Genomic DNA, 16,003 nt, shown 5'->3' with positions numbered 1-16,003 from the left:
AACTCAAATTGCTCGTGAAGTCGAATGAACTTTAATATGATATTAAAACTTGAGAAAGAAAAAGATACATTAACAAAAGTTTCAAATTTATTTAAATGGCACCTACTCGAACTAGGCTACGCATACGAAAATTGTGCGAAATTATATAGTTTGGTGTACAAAACTAAATAATGTAATTAACTACATTTAATTTAATTTAATTTAAAATTGATCAATCTATTGGAACTTAATTATTCTTGAACTTCTTATGGTACCTTCAAGTGCCGAAAAATTGAACCATGCATATTACATATTTGGTGTGTATACGTTTATGAGGGCTGGATCTGCTCAGTTGTTGGGCTACCTCAATGTTGTTGCACTTCTTTTGGGCTTCTTTATCGAACTCGTTAGACGTAAGCTCTATATTTATGGAAATTTGACTATTTTTGAAACATAAGACGTAACTAGATGATTAGGTGTCAAAATAGGTGAGTTGACACTCCCATACTCATATGCACGTAAGCCCCACTTAGGTCCATAGTGAGTCTAAATCAGATCTACTAAAAATATGGCCTATGCCTATAACGAATCGTCTTCCCAATAATGGACGGTAAACTTGTCGATATTGTGAGTAGACGAACCATATTGAGTCAACACATAATTTTAATCTATAATTGAAAATATTAAGCAATATTATTTTCATATTTACAAATTATATATCAAAAATGTTTGTGAAGAAAAATATAAAAAGTCACTTTAGAACAAGAATTTATTAGTAACAACACAATTTTTTTCCAATTAATCGAGCCAACTAGCCAATAATCGTTGTAGCTGGAATGAAAATTCATTTTGATATGGCTTGTTATAGTTGGGTAAAGCGGTTTGTACACGGAGGCGTCAACCCCCTCACAAGAAGGGGGCCCATATCCAATAAAAATAAAAAATAAAAAATCACTGTGAGGGAACTGTACATTGATGTACACTTTGTTGCATTTTCACATTCATAATAAGAGTATTTTAATTTTCTAAACTTCATGTAGTTATTACTACTTCAAGTATAAAAGATTAAAAAAAAAGTATAAAATTAAATCATAGGATTGTAAATTAACCATAATTATCAAAACTATAAATTATTAAATATTTGTTTGTGTTCAGTTTTTAATTATGTAGAAAAAAATAAGTCCATTATCATAATCTTAAAATATATGTGCTTGTTTTTAGTTTTAGTCAATTTAAATTGCTTGTGAAGTCGAATGAACTTTAATATCATATTAAAACTTGAAAAAGAAAAAGATACATTCATAAAAGTTTTAAATTTATTTAAATGGCACCTACTCGAATTAGGCTACACATACGAAAATTGTGCGAAACTATATAGTTTGGTGTACAAAACTAAATAATATAATTAACTATATTAAATTTAAAATTGTTCAATCTATTGGAACTTTTTTATTCTTGAACTTCTTATGGTACCTTCAAGTGCCGAAAAATTGAACCATGCATATTACATATTTGTGTGTATCTGTTTATGAGGGCTGGATCTGCTCAGTTGTTGGGCTACCTCAATGTTGTTGCACTTCTTTTGGGCTTCTTTATTGAACTCGTTAGACGTCAGCTCTATATTTACGGAAAGGGAAAAAATCAGATATAAGGTGTTATGTTTACCTCAATTCAAAAATCAAATAAATAGTTTGAAAATTCAAAAATCAGGTATGCATTTAATTAATTAAAAATATTTATTAAATAAAGATAATAAATTCATAATTACATGATTAATGGTCATAGATTCATAATTATAGGTCACAGTTTTATTTATTGATCACATATCGTCAAATTAATTGATCACAGATTATTTAAATTACAGGTTACATTTTGGCTATGGGTCACATAGATTACAGTTTATTGGTCACAAATTATTTTTTAGTTACAGACACCTAATATTTGGTTACATATGCCTAAATAGAGGGTCACAGAGCCTAACTGTTGGTTACAAACATCTAATTGTTGGTCACAGACACCCCATTCGTCTCCATCATCGCCATAGTGCATCACCGTCGACTACCACACCATCGCTTGTACAGCACCACAGCCACCAACTCACTCAGCCACATCGCCACACTACACTACACCACACCGCCACCACACCATACAAAACCACCAAATCTAACTAGCCAAACTACACCACATCACTCACAATGAGCGTTGCACTGCTGCAGCGAAAAAACTCAAACATTGATCTTATAGGCACCGCAATCTGAAGTTGTGATTGTAGCGGTCGCCGTCGCATTGTCATCACCGTTGCAGCGGCGAGATCTAAAACTATTATAGCGCCATCATCTGTAGCGGTCGAGTACAAGTAACTTCATCGTTGCATCCCCACCCAAAAAATCCCTAAAGCAGCAGCTACGCATACCAGAAAAATCACCATTGTTACAGCATCGGAGCTCACGCCACGAGCAGCGTTGCCCAAAATTGGCATCACCATGGCTGCGGGGCTCAAATCGTCACGAAGATCTAGAAGCGCCGCTCATATCAGGTCTAGTCAGCGTCGCTGCATTGCACAAAACAAATGCCGAAGAGAAGTTGGCTGCTGTCATTGTGTGTGTTTAGAGAGAGATAGGAAATGGGTTTGAAATTAGGGGTCATTATATTTATTAATACCTGATTTCCTGATTTGTGCATAAATAAACTTCGTCCCTCAATTTTGAATTTGAAAGTTTAAATACCTGATTTTATGTAATTTTCACTTACGGAAATTTGACTATTTTTGAAACATAAGACGTAACTAGTTGATTATAGGTGTCAAAATAGGTGAGTTGACACACACATAGTCATATGCACGTAAGCCCCACTTAGGTCCATAGTGAGTCTACATGAGATCAACTAAAAATATGGCCTACGCCTATAACGAATCGTCTTCCCAATAATGGACAGTAAACTTGTCGATATTGTGAGTAGACGAGTCATATTGAGTCAACACATCATTTTAATTTATAATTGAAAATTTTAAACATTATTATTTGCATATTTACAAACTATATAGCAAAAATGTTTGTGAAAAATATAAAAAGTCACTCTAGAATAAGAATTTATTAGTAACAACACAATTTTTTTTTCCAATTAATCGAGCCAACTAGCCGATAATCGTTGTAGCTAGGATAAAAATTCATTTTGATATGGTCTGTCATAGTTGGGTAAAGCATTTGTACACGGAGGTGTTAACCCTCTTACGAGAAGGGGGACCATGTCCAATAAAAAAAATAAAAAATCATTGTGATGGAAATTGTACGCTAATTTACACTTAGCAAAATCCGTCATAATCGGTGGACCAACCCACAAATTGGTAGCGGCTGGGCTTGGTCCAATGTGGTTTTCAACGGTTTTGGTCGCTTAGGCATGGGTTACCTGTCAACTCCATTTTGACACCGCCATAATTGGCCTTAGGTGAATATGGAATCGGGATCTAATGGTCTCTGATTCATCAAGAATTTTTGACACGCAAGAGAGGTCAGAGATGAAATTAAAATATTCTCGTTACAATTTAAATTAAAAATTAATATAAAAAGATTGGGACGAAGATCATGTTCCATATTCTATTTACCTTTCGGGGTGCGTGGGGGCAGAGAATCTTGCCATCCCTAGCAATCCTAGATATTCTTGGAGAGAAATAGAATGATACGAGATTTTGATCACAACAAAGATAGTCAATTTCCTAGAGTCTATTTGACAAAAAATTAACCTAGCATTATGTCATAAGAGCATCATACGTCATCCCGTGATTAGTGAACTATTCATTATTTTGACTTTGAGTAAGATGTTGATATAAATAATTTATTTCAATTTAAGTGTTACCTTATTCATTTTTTATCAACTAATCGGTGGATATTATCGTCATTAGACTACGACATTTTTTTGACAAATTATTGAATATAAAATGCAAAACCGAGTTAAATTAAATATAGAGTTCTTAATTCTAAAAAGATTTGTATTAATAAAGATCATTATGAGACGTTTTTGGTAATGTTAGTAAAAGTATAGAGTGTTTTAGTAATAGTTAAAAATTAAGGGAAGTTTATGTAATTTTCTCAAATATAAAAGGAAAGGAATAGGACCAACGACCTCTCCCAACAACCAACTTCCTTTCTCACACCAGACCCGTGTATACTACATCCCATTTACATTCACTTCCCCTGTCTCCATATCCCGAAAATCTTCACACACGCTTGCGCGGGCGAATAATCTGAAGATCTGTAATTTGTGAATATTTGTTCATATATGTCAGAGAGGGATTTGAGGAGAAGGATCACGGCGTCCCGTAGAGCTAATAGCAGAAGCAGAACAGGAAAATCATCTCCATCACCATCGCCGGCACCGTCACGGTTAAAATTTCGGAGTAGTAGGCCACCAGTTGATGTCTGGTTGAGGAAGTCATCGGAGAACTTGAGGATTTTGCAGAGATCCAAATCGGAGCCGTTGCTATGGAGAGGTGGAGGTGGAGTGGAGGATCGGAGCTTGACGTCGGTGACTGATATAGATGTAGGAGTGCTTTACCGGCCGCAGACGTGCAATGATATATTCTCGTCACCGGAGAATTTGTTGCCTCGGTCTCCAAATGTCGAGGTGAGATGGATTTCTCAATAATTAATTATTTAATTTCTCGCGTCTGATGGGTTGCTATTGACTACTTAGATTTAGACTTTATTATGCTATTTTTAATTATTTGCTTTTGTCTACTAAATTATTGAAATCAAAATTTTGAATATAGTTGAATTAGATTTAAAATATAACAATTTTGTTCTCAATATATTGGTCATTGCATGAATTTTTTTAAGATTAAGACTCGATGTAAAATTCATAGGCATAGTGTGGCACTGGATTTATTTATGGTATGTTTATCACAATAGACTATAAATATTGTTAGTAAAGAGACATTGTAAAATTTGTTTGTCGTAAAATTTAGAGGTTGTTTTGCAAATTACAAAGCTCATGGTTAAAAGTTGAGTCTATTTTGATAAAAGTTAATAAAATGCGTAATTGAAAAGTTGATAAAAATTGTGAGTCGCTTGGAATGTGTAGTTAAAATTGATTAACAAACAAGCTGTTAGTTCTATGTAGCCAAGCATGAAAAAAAGGTTATTATGATAGACAAATTATTCATTTACCATTGATAGTCGTTTAAATTCATCTAATATAAGGTTGCAATATATTGCATTTTCATACACTCATGGAAAACTCGCACTAAAACTCTTGAACTCTTGTAACATGTTTGTTATGGAGTACTAAACATGATAAAAATGAAAAAAAAAAGTTAAAATCTTATATGTATATATTATGTGAAGTTTCGTCTAGTATTGAATTTGGATCCTAAACATATCCTTATACTTTTACTACGAAATGTTTGAGATACCTTTTTATTTTTTAGCTCTTCATTGTAGTCTGGTGAAATTAGGTGATGAGCAAAAGATTGTTCAAATTAAATAATTGAAGGTTCATTATTTTGAATTGTATTGTGTTGAACATGTTTAATGAGGAACAAATTTGAAATTTTATTGATGGTACAATGTTTAATTTATTGGAGAAATTTGGTGTGTAGAGGTACAACAAAGACTCCAAGGTTGTAGTTAATGTAACATTTGAGGGAAGTCCTGGGCCAATCCGAACAATGGTGAAATTAGGATCCAGTGTTGAGGAGATGATAAAGCTTGTGATTAGAAAGTACAACTCGGAAGGCCGCACTCCTCGTCTGGATAAAGATTTTGCTTCGAGATGTGAATTACACCACTCGTACTTCAGCCTTCAATGTGAGTTATTCATTTGATTTTTAACTATTTCTTGGTTTTTTCTTATACCAAATGAATAAAACTGTTTTTAGATGAATGTTTAATTTCTTCCTCTGCTTTAGAGCCCGTTTGGTAGAAATTTTGAGAATTGATTTTTTGACCGTTAGAAGAAAAATGGGGTCCACATATGAAAGAAGAAGTCAAAAATCACGACTTGAATAGTAAAATAACGGTCAAAAAATCAATTTTTTGAGGCGAAAAATCCCTACCAAACAGGGCCTTAACATTGTGTAAATGAAAACGATGCCAAGGGATGAGATTGATTGTGAATAAAATAAATGAATGGCTTTTTAGGTAGTGGGGACATGTAAACTTTTAAGAGACTCACGTTCATGTAGTGATACAATTTAACCTTGTTTGAGCCTTATTTTAATGTAAGAATGTATTTTGAAATAGTAAATTGATGAAAAATGTATGGTTAAAAGATAATGAACAATATTGGATTTAAGTTTAATGTTATTTTATTAAAGAGTGTGTTGTTAAAAATAAGAGAAGGAAAAATATATTTGAAAATAATGGTTAAAATGTATTTCGAAAATAACGTGAATCAATTTTAATTGAGTAATGATATTTGTGGTCGATCACTATCGTAGTCGTCCTATTTACAGTCGTCCTACATGATATACATTCTTCAATCTAATTTCCTCAATTTATGTACTTTCATAGTGATTTTCTCAATGTTTGGTTTCAATGCTTGTTTGTTTGGTTCAATAATATTCGTTTCAATATGAGCAACTAGGTTTGAGCAAGTCAGATATAATTGGGGATGTCGACAGCAGAAGTTTTTATTTGCGAAAGTGCAGCATTGATCGAGGTGAAAGTTCTCCAAATACAAACAACATCCCTATGAATGCGAACAATGACCTTCCTTTCATTCCAAGTTTCATTAGCCAACATATGAACAAAATTGTCAGAAGAACACGACGACTTTGGAAACTTTTAGGATGCATCTAATGTCGTCTTTACCAGAGTAACACAATATTATGTTGTTGCTCTGACATTTTTACGGTTCATTCTTTTTTCCTTTTTAACGTGCAAAGTGGTTACCATCGGGTTTTATTTTTTATTTTTATTTTTATTTTTATGTTGGGAGAGGCAGGGGAAAAAGGGTTTGTAAGTTTCCTTTTTTTAGCTTACTATATAATATATCTTCTAGTAATTAAAATACGTTTGACTTAGCTTAAATGCTGCTTCTATTTAGAAAGAAGTAAGGCCAAACGTGCTCTTTGTAATGTTGGGATTATATGAAAACATTAATTAATCGATAACATCGATGTGAATTACCTACTTATTATTCTAGCAAAAGAATCGCTGATCTTCTTGATGACAAAGTTGATAATGATGCAATAATGTTGAAATTCTTTACATGCGACTAAGAACTTATAAATCATAAAAATACAAGAATAATTGGTACAATCCGAAAATTCAACTCAATAAGTATATATTACGTAAAATTAGAAGATGGCATCCAATAAGACTTAAAATTCAAGATCAAGATAAACAGTAGGTCTGTATTTTCTAAAGTAAAAACATCATAGTCAATCCTAAATGTGAATTTTTTTCGTGAAATATTAGTTCATTGAAAGAAACTTGAAGGGTCCAATGTATTTTGTCGACCCAAAGTCATAATTAAATTGTGGTCGGCTGTTCTTCGATTAGGCCGGTTATCCAATGATTTGACCAAGATTTAAAATTCAATTTTAAAATTTGTCAATTAATGATCTATCAACAAGTGTTGTACTATTGTGCGGTACAAAATTTTGAAGAGAATAATTGAAAATTTTATATTGCTTAAAGGGGTTGTGCAATAAAGTTTATTGATACATGTAAATTTTGATAAAATTTGATTAAATGTGATTCAAAAATTAATAAAAATTGTGTATTTCATGAAATGTATGGTTAAATTTTTTCAAACAAGCGCTAAAACTAATACCAAGCAAGTCTTGTGTCTTTCTTCAACTAATTGAAATGATAAATTATAAATTTAAATTAATTAATGTAAGATTTTTTGTTTTTAATTTTCATTTGAAACCTAATCGAATTAGAATATGTTTGTCTAATATTTTAAGAATCCCAAAAGCTTAAGAAATGTTCGTAACTTCGTTTAAGCATTTTTTATGCTTAGCCAAACATGGGCGTACTAATTAAAATATATCATCGCTCGACCAATCGAACTGCCCAAGAGTGGAGGGTAAGAGCACGACCCATATCACCACACCGTGTGGGCCAGAAATTGGAAAATTTTCAACGAGTCACAAAGCTTGCTTGTTAGGCATTCGGTTTTAATTCATTTCAACTTGATTATTCGTCATATATATTATTTCATTTAATAATCATATCTCTACACACTTTACAAAAAAGACGAAGAAGAAGAAGAAGGAATTTGTAACTTGAATGAGAGAATTCCTCCAGATATAGAGTTTTAACTAGAGTTATAAAATAAGAATTATGATATCAACTACCAACAATGTTAGAGCACCAATTTAGATGATCATATTTCAATCATGCTACTTGTACAATTTTATTTGTACAATAATGGATGACAACCTTTGTTGGTATTATCACGTCCATCCATTTTTTAAATTGTCAAAAACTGTTTTTTAAATCATTGGTTCTGATTTCACCACCTCCAACATTGTCAACAATGTTTGTCAACTAACATTGTACAAATAGCTTAATTCATCATATTTAATGGATTCGATTAAATGAATTACGTGATATTGCAGAGCACCGGTTTAGATGATCATATTTAATGGGTTCGATTAAATGAATTATGTGATATTGCATATAAGTGAATCTATCATTTAATGTAAATACTTGAATATTATTTTGTACTCTTTTATGTGTTATTTTTTTAGAGCTTAAGTTGCTTAACATAAGTTAAACATCGATATATATATATATATATATTTTTTATTTATTTATTATTATTACATTTATATCTTTAGCATGTCATTAACTAGTAAATGTTATTCTTAATCACGAGTTTTGATCCAGAATATTGTTAGCACTTAGCATACTTTTAACAAGAGAGATATTCTATTGTAATTTTGTAATTGTTATAATTTTACTAAATTATAACTTACAAAGGCAAATAAGTTTTACTACATCTTAACGATTTTCTTGGACGAAAAATGTCATCAGAAAGAATATTTGCACGCTAATTTGAGAATACAAATGCGATGATGAAAAGTTGAGAACATAAATATGATAATGGGTAAAAATTATGAACCTTTTATGTAATTAAAATGTTGCTAAATTAAGGTTATTGAAGAATATTTCACCACTTTCTTCACGATAACGGTTTAGATGATCAACTTTATTTTAGATGATGTATGACTCAAAATTGGTCATGAAGTTTATTTGGTACTCACAACTAGAAATAAGGGATGTTAGTATAATTTTTTTTAATTTTTTTTTAATGGAAGAACATGTTTCTGATATTGTTTATAAACCTCAATGATATCTCTAATATTGTTACCTAAAAATTGTAAAAAAGTTTGGAATACAACTGAAAAACAACAATATAATTTATCCAATACAAAATTACTCAAAAATAAATGTAAGCAACTTTGTAGCTTAGTTGGTTGGACCTTTTTATGGAAACAATACATAACTCTTAGAATTATATTTCAAAATTAACAAACTTGTTAAATTATTTCAAAATTCAGGTGTTAATTAATACACACACACAAATGACATACATTATATCTCAACCCTCACTCCCACCTACCGGACATCCATTACCTCACTTGAGGATTTTCAAAAATTGAAATTTTTTTCGAGATATTAAGCCCTACACCCCACCCTAGCTCACAGTAGAAAATTCTCCAGAAATTGAATACATTTTCTCTCTATTCCCCATCCTCTCCCTACCTGTAGAAAATCTCCAGAAATTGTGATGACGGTAATTGTACATTGTAGGTGACTGGGTTTTTGACGAACTATGTTACCTGTAATAAAGTTTATTGTTTGTGATTGGATCGATGTTGTTCCACTAAAATTTGTGACTGTTTGTAATCAAGTCACTTACCCGTGTTATATGTGACTCATTGTGACCAAAATTCATATTCGATTTGATTATCAGTGACTATTTAATTGTGGTTGTATCTAACCAAGTTACAAAATTGTTCATTGTGATCAAATTTGTCTTCAATATAACTAATTGAGACCCATTTTGTGTTCAATGTGATTGTCTGTGATTAGGTCAATCTTAACTTTGACAACATGCGATCAAGTTACAATTAGTCACAATTAACACATAATTGATCACAATCAATAACAATAAACACATAATTGGTCAACCTGTTCGCGGCCACCATCACTTTTCCACCACCACCATTACCAACATCATCAACAAACAAATGCGCACTACCTTACCACAACCACCTGTACCACCATCAACAAAACCATCACTGTCTATACTGCCACCAATAACAGAATCACCATACAAATCAAAAAATGACCACCAACATTTGTAAAATGCCAACAACCATCCCAAAAAATCTGGCTAAATATCACAAACCATCCACAACTTACCACCGCACACAACGTCGCATACACAACGCATGTAACACCTCAAATTTTCATAAATCTTGAAATATTACCAAAAATATTCTTGTCTTTATATTAAAGGTGGAATGATATAAATAATTTTTTTAAAAATAAAATAACTGAAATATTCATAAATTTCAACAAAACATGAGAATTGTATCTTAAAAAAAAGAAAACCTAACTTATTAAATAACACAAGTTTTGATCAAATTAAACTAAGTAACAAATTGAAAGACAAAAAATTAAATGCATTTCATTTTTCAAATCTTCTTAGTAGATCGCATCACTATCCCACCACAATTCTAGTTGACCCGAAGTAACCTATAAATTTTTTGTAAGAGTGGGTATTTAAAATACATAGTAAGATACATGCAATTTCTATAGACAATCATATAATAATAAAATAAACACTTCATACGACGTTTATCTTATGGAGTGTATCGATAATCAAGCGAGATACCCATTATTAGTCATTTTGAATTCTCGGAGGATTTAACATTTTGTTATAAAGAACCTAATAGAGTTCACATTTTGTCTGGTCGAACCCGAAATCCACTGGCAATTCATGCATAAATTACTGACTATAAAAGCATATGATAACAAACCACTTGCACAAAAGTATCTTACCTTGATTTTGAAAGGTTGGAAAGAATAAAATCTTATACGTAAAAATAACTAAATTATTAAATTAATTGATCACAACTTAACAAATTATAAGTCACGATTATAAATTTAAAGATTCAATAAAAATTTCATATTTGCTTAGGTCACGTAATATCTATTGGTCACAAATCTTATATATTATCGGTGTTACAATCAATCAATAATTGATTACAAACACACTTAATCCCTTCCCTTCCTATCCCATCCCAACCCACATCCCGCCCCAGCCCCACTCTTCTTTCCTATTCATGCCTTCATTGTATGTGACAGACGAAACTGATGATTTCTGGTTTAAAAGCTAATTGGGATCCACACAATTCAATTTGTTCTTTGACCAATTGTAATGGCATACAGGTTGTGACACAATAACAGGGGCATCGACCAAATTTGAAATTTTATTGTTGGCATATGTCAAAGAAATAACAGATACATGCACCAGTCATCCTTGAAATCATTTACTTCAATAGAACAACATAGGACATCTACAACTACATTGATCACAGCAACTCCACATCTAAAAGTTTTCCTTCAATTTCACCACACAGACCTTTGTCATCAGGAAGACTTCTAACTTGAATAGTTAGTTGCTTATCATGATGTGCATAATAGAAAAATGATCCTCTAGAGGTTTATAACAAGTCATGCACTAGAGTCCAAGTGAAAGAAAAAAAAAATTTGGTACATGATCTATAAATAAGATTGTGTAATTAATCTATGAAAAACAATTATTTTCCCTCAGACCTGGGGGCTACTTTCTTCACTTGAAAGTTTTGAATCATGTTAAACAAAAACCAAAGCACCTTCAAATACTGCTGAATAGATGAGTATTATTCTTGGCTCAAAAAATTATGATTGAAATCCCACAGCTTCAATAAAATATCCACAGCAAGAAAAATTCAAAGACACTTTTCTTGGAAATACTATTCTAAGGATGCAAAGGAAGAAATCTAACGACTTCTGAGTATATTTCTAATGTGAATAGAGGTATCAAACACTTCTCAACCTGCAAGGGTATAATGAAATATCATAAAACTCGAAAAGAAATTTTGTTCAGCGTTGGAAGTTCTTTTTGCCAGCTACATAATCGAGCTTTTAAATAACTCTAATTAGGATTGATTCAATGTTTAAGTTTCAAGTTTAAAATGTAGTGACGGCTTTAGATAATCCACTGCTTAAGAACATAAATTCAGATTTTGGTAGTACTCTACAGCTTTTGAGCATTTTGAATTCAAAAATATTACATCGCAACTTAGAAATTGATAATTAGCAAATAAATTATTGTAAATATGTAGTGTCAATTGTGTGATATGTTTGATATACTCTGACACGACCCGTCCTGAATCATCTTATAGGATTCGACACGTGTCGCGTGCCGATGGTAGACATCAGCTAAACGTCGGACCTACCATCAAGGCAACTTTGACTTGCTTGACTGAAAAATATATTCAACAAAATTTTGACAGAGTTCCCCCTGAAATATGAACTAAAACCCCTGAACAATAACCAATTTCCTCAAATCAATACCTATAATATAAATCAGGGTACACCAGTTACTCAAAATACAAATTATACAAATAAAATGTTGGCAAATCAATACTTTTTTGCTTTACAACCAACAATCCTTAAATATAACCAAAGATACCAAATATTCAGTGAACCCATCATAACTTTTCCTGACATAAACTACATATAACTCAAAAGAAACATGTACTATATAATCTAATGAAGTAGGTCATACAACTAATGACGTGTGGCTCAATTTGGTGGATCGATAGGCTCCAAAGCTGCTCAACTCAGCTGCTATCTGATAAAGAAAATGGTGAAAAGATGTATGAGCTTATAGCTCAGTGAGTGAATAATTTGAAAATAAGTATACTTTTTTCCATTTATGCATATTTTTTGAAAATTCTTGCACTACTAAAGCTTCTAGGAATTCAGAAATCTGGTAACACTTTTAAAACTAAACATGATTGCATTATAAAATTCTTTATTCTTAATTCTAGATAAGCAACTATAAAATATAGTGATTATAAATAATCTGATATCTATGAAAATCTATAAAATATTGTTGCTGCTCAATACTATAAGCTAAAAGTTTTATTCAGAAAATTGAATTAACTAAATTCTATAATCTGAAATCTAATAAACTGTAGAAATACTGAGAAACCACACCAAAAAGGTACCCAATGAATAGCCTTGCTCATGTACAGAGTAATCTCGATGTAGAAGACAAAGCCATTCAAATCTGATAGTCTGATAATCTGGTCATACATACGCAGAGCTGCCCCAAAGACTAATCACCCTAGTACATGGCCCAAAGCCTCTGTGTGTACGAGAGTGGGTCCCAAAGACCTCTGATAATCTGGTCATACACTATGGAAACACATTCACAATTGTGCAGAGCGGGTAAAATCACCATAACTTCTCATACACTGTGGAAACACATTCACACCAGTGCAGGTGGGGTAAAATCACCTGGATACTTTCTGGTGGTTTTAAAAAATAACTTTAACTATACTGAAACATGTAATACGAATATAACATGCTACTAAAATGATTTAACTGAACTGAATCGAACATTAAAAAGAACTAATTATAAAATCAATTTTATTCTGAAAATCATGCTATCAGCATAACTTTATAAAATAAGTAACTTCAAAATTTAATGAATACTTATTTCTGAAAATTAAGTTTTATCCACTCACTAGTCAAGCTATAGCCTATGAAGGTCGATAAGCTTTTTCAATTTCCTCGCCACCACCTGAAATATGATACCAAATAACCCATTTAACAACTACCATACCAAATATTCTTAACATTTAACTATGAAATATTAGAACTTGATTTCTCGGAACTTAAATATAATCTTTAATCTCCTTCACAATTGGAACGAATTCTACCTTCTAGTCCATTCGCTAATCTTTAATTTATCATAATTACCTCTATCCCAAACATAAAAATAATTCTTTCTTCTAATATATTGAAACTTGAATTCTCACATACATTAATCTAATTTACATCTTATTCCATAAATTCATTCCTTAAAGTTAATATTTCATCATCAAAATCATTTCCCCTAATTATTCTTATTCAAAAGCTCAATTAAAAACTCTAGGATTTGCCAAAAATAGTATAACTTACCTTGATGCAAAAATCTTTCACAAAACAAAAAGATTAGCTTGAAATCATGCTCTTACCTTCAATCTGAAAATTAACCCAACCAATTCCTTAGAACCCTAGAAAATCAACCATAACTATTTCATAAAATTTTAATCTTTACCTTTTGAAGAATTAAAGATATAAAGCTTCAAGTAGTTGACACCAAATTTCTTCCTTCTTTTTCCTTTTCCTTTTACTTTTCCTTTTCCTTTTTCTTTTCCTTTTCCTTGGTTTTTTCTCCTCTTCTTTCCCAGCTTCACTGCCCGATTTTTCTACTGTGTGTGAGTGTGTGTAATAATTTGAAAAATGAGATATTAGTTAAATACTTGCCACATGTAATCCATTATACCAACTTTGCAAAGAAAGCCCTCCAACTTCAAATAAAACCACATTAAATCTAAACTTCCAAAAATATATAAGTAGATCCTGAAATTTTTATTTTGCCCAATTTAATCCTTCAAAATATTTTTCATAATAAATTAAGTCCCAATTAAATAATTTATTTCATTTTAGTCATTTTTGACTTTGATTTTGACAATTCAACATTTGATTTTTGACTGGTGAAATTTAGATTGTAACATACTTAGTATATATTTCTTTCGGGTGTTGCGTGAAACACCTCGCGAGTCGAATTTTTTCTTTTCCTGCAAGATCAGAGTGTTGACAGGCCGGTGGCATCTTGAGCCTAGTGCCGATAGTGCTCCAATGGTGGTGTGTGATAAAGAGATAAGAGAGAACGGAGAGATATAGAGGGAAAAAGAATAGGTGAAAATGATCTAGGTTTGAGAAATTTGGTGGGATGGAAGGAGTTAATGGTGGTTGAAAATATTTGATTATATATTTTTCATATTAATCTTGTATCAATTAATTTAATAATTCTTAATTATTATCTGATTTATGAATTTAAAACTAATCTTCCTTGTTTTTGAATGGGAATTTATCCCTTGTTTGAGGAAATTCTCATCAATTTTCATTAAAAATTAGACCGTTCGATTGAAAGTGGGCCCTTTTCAGCCATAAAAGTCTAAACCCCCGTTTGGTCCCCATTAAATTCAATTTTATTACATTCCATTTTTCTCTCTTTTATTTTCAACTAAAACCTTCCATAAAATAATATTACACGTAAATAGAAAAATTTTCTTTCTTTCTCAACCACTCATTTTTAATATATATATATATATTATTCCACCCATTTTCATTTTTAGAAAATGGGGGCCAAACAGGGGCTAACTCCAAACTAGTTGATTTTTCATAAATGTCTTTCTTTCAAAATTAGTGTATTAAATGTCAAAAGGGTATATACATAATTCTATATATCTTGGTTAATAATGGTGGCTGATTTTTTCTTTTTAACGGTAAAAAAAATGCTAAAAATTTCCTCCAAACAACCACTTAGGTAATTTTCCCCACACGAAAATCTGGGGGGAAAAACCACATTGTCGTTTCTTCTTCGTCATCAAGAATTAGATAATAGAATCAAATTTTTTGTGATATCTTCCAATGAAAGTTGATAGATTTTGTGATTTTTGTTGTTATCCCAAACATTCGAGTTCGAAGGTTATATCACGTTCTAAAATATGAAATATGATATATATCTGTATATAAGATGCTGATTTTTGGTCTGATGAATTACATCATCTAAGTGTGTGATTTGTATGTAAAATAGCTTCCGATTTGCTGATTCATACGTTCAATTTGTATGGGAAAAATAAACTTCAATGATTTGTTAGGTTTGAAATTTGTGCGAACTCTCATGTATTGAAATGTTGCATTCTCAATGCAATGAACATTCTCCCTCAATAAGTCAT

General features: G+C 31.5%; 1 protein-coding gene and 1 long non-coding RNA gene across 5 annotated transcripts; one reads left to right on the top strand and one right to left on the bottom strand.

Annotated features, from left to right (window-relative positions):
- The first annotated feature begins 4,092 nt into the window (after nt 1–4,092).
- Nucleotides 4,093–6,850, top strand: LOC111393979 (uncharacterized protein At4g22758-like). The gene is made up of 3 exons (XM_023019774.1): nt 4,093–4,599; nt 5,573–5,780; nt 6,559–6,850. Exons 1-3 carry the CDS (start codon nt 4,255–4,257, stop codon nt 6,771–6,773), a joined length of 768 nt encoding a protein of 255 aa, XP_022875542.1. The 5' UTR covers nt 4,093–4,254; the 3' UTR covers nt 6,774–6,850.
- Nucleotides 6,851–12,529: 5,679 nt separating this feature from the next.
- LOC111393978 lies at nt 12,530–14,616 on the bottom strand. 4 transcript variants are annotated; one of them, XR_002702531.1, is made up of 4 exons: nt 14,317–14,616; nt 13,742–14,240; nt 13,220–13,409; nt 12,530–12,840 (listed from the first exon to the last, which is right to left on the bottom strand). It is a non-coding gene; the product is annotated as an uncharacterized LOC111393978 (long non-coding RNA). The 4 variants fall into 4 exon arrangements; XR_002702529.1 differs by having other exon boundaries at nt 12,530–13,409; XR_002702530.1 differs by having other exon boundaries at nt 12,530–13,398.
- Between the last annotated feature and the right edge of the window lie 1,387 nt (nt 14,617–16,003).

The sequence above is a fragment of the Olea europaea genome, chromosome 4, assembly GCF_002742605.1.
Source record: "Olea europaea var. sylvestris chromosome 4, O_europaea_v1, whole genome shotgun sequence".
Lineage (NCBI taxonomy): Eukaryota > Viridiplantae > Streptophyta > Magnoliopsida > Lamiales > Oleaceae > Olea > Olea europaea.
Note: the sequence above shows the minus strand (reverse complement) of the source record. Positions and strands in the feature narration are given on the sequence as shown.

What these genes read in the sequence shown, in the direction of transcription:
- LOC111393979 (XM_023019774.1), top strand. Translation starts at nt 4,255, where the DNA reads ATGTCAGAGAGGGATTTGAGGAGAAGGATCACGGCGTCCCGTAGAGCT. An exon ending in CTCGGTCTCCAAATGTCGAG is followed by an intron (nt 4,600 to 5,572) that starts GTGAGATGGATT and finishes TTTGGTGTGTAG; the next exon opens with AGGTACAACAAAGACTCCAA. An exon ending in CTCGTACTTCAGCCTTCAAT is followed by an intron (nt 5,781 to 6,558) that starts GTGAGTTATTCA and finishes ATGAGCAACTAG; the next exon opens with GTTTGAGCAAGTCAGATATA.